This window comes from Temnothorax curvispinosus, unplaced genomic scaffold, assembly GCF_003070985.1.
Source record: "Temnothorax curvispinosus isolate PA1 unplaced genomic scaffold, ASM307098v1 QBEX01016451.1, whole genome shotgun sequence".
Lineage (NCBI taxonomy): Eukaryota > Metazoa > Arthropoda > Insecta > Hymenoptera > Formicidae > Temnothorax > Temnothorax curvispinosus.
In genome coordinates, this window is record NW_020226231.1 from 1 (window position 1) to 3,928 (window position 3,928).

Consider the following 3,928-nt stretch of genomic DNA (forward strand, 5'->3'; position numbering starts at 1 on the left):
TTTTTTATATGTATTACCGGCAATTTATATTTTTCAGCATAAACTTGATAAGGACCCAAAATAGAGGTCGAAACGTCGTTATAATTTTTAATATATTGCCAGTCAGGCCGATCATTAAACACTGATTTTATTTTATTACTGGCGAAAATTTATTTTATTCTTTGATACTTTTAGTCAGATTCGGATGCCAGCAGAAAAGATCGAAGAAGACTTTTGAATGATGCCAAAGATGATGCAGAGGTTATATTGTCAAGTAACGAGTTCCAGAGATAAATTGCAGAAATTTGGAAAGAGTTCCTGTATGTTACCGTTTTGTGGGCAGGAATGTGGAAGGCCTGAGTGGAAGCAGCCAGACGTTCGGATCTCCTCAGCAGAGGATCAGGTTCAGTAAAAAGCTCACAAAGATAAGAAGGAGATCGCATATGGAGGATACGATACATCTGGCAGCTCATGAAGTAAAGCCTCCTATTTTCGACACGGAGCCATCGCAGTCTTCGCCTGTACGGTGTTATATGCTCATCGCGCCTGAGATTGAATATAAAATCTGATACAGCAATTTACTAGCCTCTGTAATTTAGTGTTTAATTCATCCGTCATACTGTGATAAACTATATAGACAGCAATAATCAATGTGAGGTATTATGAGGGTAACAACCAGTTTTGTCTTCAGCGCTATTGAGAGAGAATTTCTGTTGAATTTGAGACTGTAAAGTGCTCAATGAATCTTTTGAGAAACATGGATGACATGCTTCTTCCAAGAAAGATCGGACGTAAAGATAACATCAAGGTTCTTGACTTCACTCACAAAAGGTATTGGCGTGTTATTGATTACTACTGGCTGTAGGAGATTCAGATTAATGTTTCCAATATGTGCTCGACTACCAAACACAATAATCTTGGATTTGCTCGGGTTGAGCTTAAGACCGTTTGACTCAGCATAATCGAATATGGCCTTGGCATCCCTTGTAATCATTTCAAGACCACGATTTATGTCGACCGGTGCGCATGCAAGATAAGCTTAAACATCGTCTGCAAAAAGCATATGATACGTATGTAGCAAAACACGGTAAATGTCGTTGATATAGAGAGAAAACAATAGAGGACCAAGCACGGAGCCCTGCGGTACTCCAGATGACGTGAATAGCCACTCAGATAAGTTTCCAACGTCGTCCACCACTGCCTGAGATCGGCCTGTCAGGTAAGAGAAAATCCACATTATAGCCTCGTCAGAGAAACCGAACTCTTTCAGCTTTATACAAAGTTGAAGGTGTGGAACGGTGTCAAATGCTTTGCTGAAGTCAAATAGTATCATTATAGTAATATGGCCGTTATTAATCGCGCGCTTGATATCATCACAGACTCTTAAGAGAGCAGACTGGGTGTTGTGACCCGAACGGTAAGCAGACTGTCTGGGATTTATTAGATGGAATTCATCTAGATATTGTGTAATCTGTGAGGCGACAATTTTTTCGAGGATTTTCGACAGTTCCGGCAGATTCGCTATTGGTCTCGTGTCAAACGGAGACTGTGGGTTTCTAATTTTCGACTGTGGGCGAATTAGTGTTCGCTTCCATTTCGATGGGAACATGGAAGTTTCCAATGATCGGTTGAACATTACGGTGATCACTGAGGAAGCCACTGGCCAAGCAATACGCAGAACGTGCAGCGGAATGCCGTCCGAACCTGACGCGTAGGAATGCAGAGGTGCGGTCATGAGAAGTTTATATATGTCACATGGGAGCATAGCAGAGAATTTGAATAGCGGTCGCGATGCTGGTCGAGGAATCTGGGCAACAGCAACGACAAGTTCTGCCCGTGAGCATGGCTGCAGAGCTTTAAAGACTGACACGAAGTACGCATTCAGCTGATCTGGCGTAAAAAAGCGTAGCGGAGAGACTTGTGTCTGCTTTACTAGACCAAGTCGTGCAAGTTCTCTCCTTAGTTTAGCCGAGTCAGTGATTTTGACAAGTGAATTGTAGTGAAATTCGTTCTTTGCTCGCTTGATATCCACATTGAGCTGATTCCTAAAGTGTCTATAGGCGGTGTAGTCAAGTAAACAGCCCGAACGCTTGGCCTGCCTGTACGTTGTGTTTCGGGTGTTAAGACGCGTCTTGAGATCATCTGATAGCCATTGCGTCGGTGGCTTCCGCACCACAATCACACGTGCAGGAGCCTGGGCATCGAGTGTTTCGGTCATGGCGTCCGACAGCGCAGCACAGAGACCATCGGCATATTGACCCTCATCTGCTTCCGTAATGATCCGGATACGTTCGAGGTACCTAGGATTGTTCATAATAGACCCAAGGCAATCACAGAACTCGTCGGCATCGATGTCTTTAAAATTACGCCTTACGATAGAGCGCTTAGTATCAAAAACTGTGCCAAGTGAGAGTCTTAATTCCATTAGATCGTGACCAGTGATAAACGGACTATCAGATTTGGTCAGCCGCAGAATCTTGTCGCTGTCATCCACAGCCAAAACGTCAAGCCGCGAGTCAGCAGTGGCCGTGTGGTATGTAGCCCCAGTATTCACAATGTTCATTGAGATGCTGGACATTAGGTCGCGCAAGTGGTTGGCTTTAAAATTGGTCGACAAGAGGTTGCAATTCAGGTCACCACCGATGATGATGTTTTTGTACATATGTGAGGCACTCGCAAGTGTTTCGACGAATTCATGTAGGAGAAGACCCTTGGGTCTTCTATAGACCGACGCAAATAATACCGCCTCATTGTTTGGTAGACGAATCTCAATAATCAAATACTCCGGAGAGTATTTGAGAGTAAAATCAACATTTGGAGAAACAGCTATAATTTTAGCCTTAAGTGAGTCGTGAACGAAGCAGGCGACACCTCCACCTCGTCTACCCTCACGATCATGACGAATGAGGAAATAGCCATCCAAGGCCACAAGTGCATCAGAAACATCAGAGTGCAGCCATGTTTCAGATATCGAAATTACGTGAACAAGGTTAGACGCAAACTGCACTCTGATTAAATCAATATCCCCTTGTAGTGAATTGGCATTAAATTGGGCTACACAAAACTGAGACGAGTTTATAAGTAATTTTCCGTGATTGGTAGGAGGCAATTTGCTGTTATCATGGTCAAGTCAAACTAATTTCACGAGATCTGATTTTGAATCAATGTTAATGATGGGCTTGCCTTCCGAGAGTCTAATACAAATACGTCTGCTCTTCATCCAAACAAATTTATATGACTTGTCCTTAGCCGTGCGCCTGGTCAGTTGCAGCAAATCATATGTGGCCTTGGATAGCATTTCATTTACATGTATATTGCGATTGGAATCATTTCCACAGACCTCGCTCTGTTTGAGCTCCCGCTTTGCACGCGCCTTCAATAAAACTGTTCGCTGAACAGCGCCAGAGGACAGGGTGACAGCAATAGAGCCAGTCTCGTCCGTTCGCGGGGGACAATCCGGGCCCACCGCCTTGTGTGTTTTCCGCACCATAGATCTAACATTCAAAATATGACATGAGAGATCCTTTACGTCAAGTGATTCAAACACATTCTGAATCAACCTAGCCGGTGTGATCGGTAAAGCCGCAGGCACTCCCGATATGACTAGCTCATTATCGATATGCTTGTCAGTCGTGGAGATCGACTGAGCCGATCTTAGATTTCTGAACTCTCCGACTTCACGTTCTAATGCAGAGACAGTTTGTTCAAGTTCAACGATGCGTTTGCTGTTTTGTGACGCTATGTCCGCGATACGACTAAGATCGCTGAGCTTGTCCGTAATTTCCTTGTTGGTACGCTGTTGACTCTCTATAAATCCAGCCAATCTATCTCCCAGACTCTGCAGCAGCTCATTCGTCGTGGCTTGCAGGCTCAATTGAGTACGGGAGTCGACAGAAAAGGCCATGTTTTCAAAATTGAATGTTTGCGCGCTATTTTCAGTTCCCGGTGT

General features: G+C 44.0%; 2 protein-coding genes across 2 annotated transcripts; both read right to left on the reverse strand.

Moving 5' to 3' along the window:
• Positions 1-1,018: 1,018 nt before the first annotated feature.
• Positions 1,019-2,641, reverse strand: LOC112466659. Its single transcript, XM_025034883.1, has one exon. The coding sequence runs from the start codon at positions 2,639-2,641 to the stop codon at positions 1,019-1,021; it is 1,623 nt and encodes a 540-aa protein (XP_024890651.1).
• Positions 2,642-3,109: 468 nt separating this feature from the next.
• On the reverse strand, positions 3,110-3,883 carry LOC112466660. The gene has a single exon (XM_025034884.1). The coding sequence runs from the start codon at positions 3,881-3,883 to the stop codon at positions 3,110-3,112; it is 774 nt and encodes a 257-aa protein (XP_024890652.1).
• Positions 3,884-3,928: the final 45 nt, after the last annotated feature.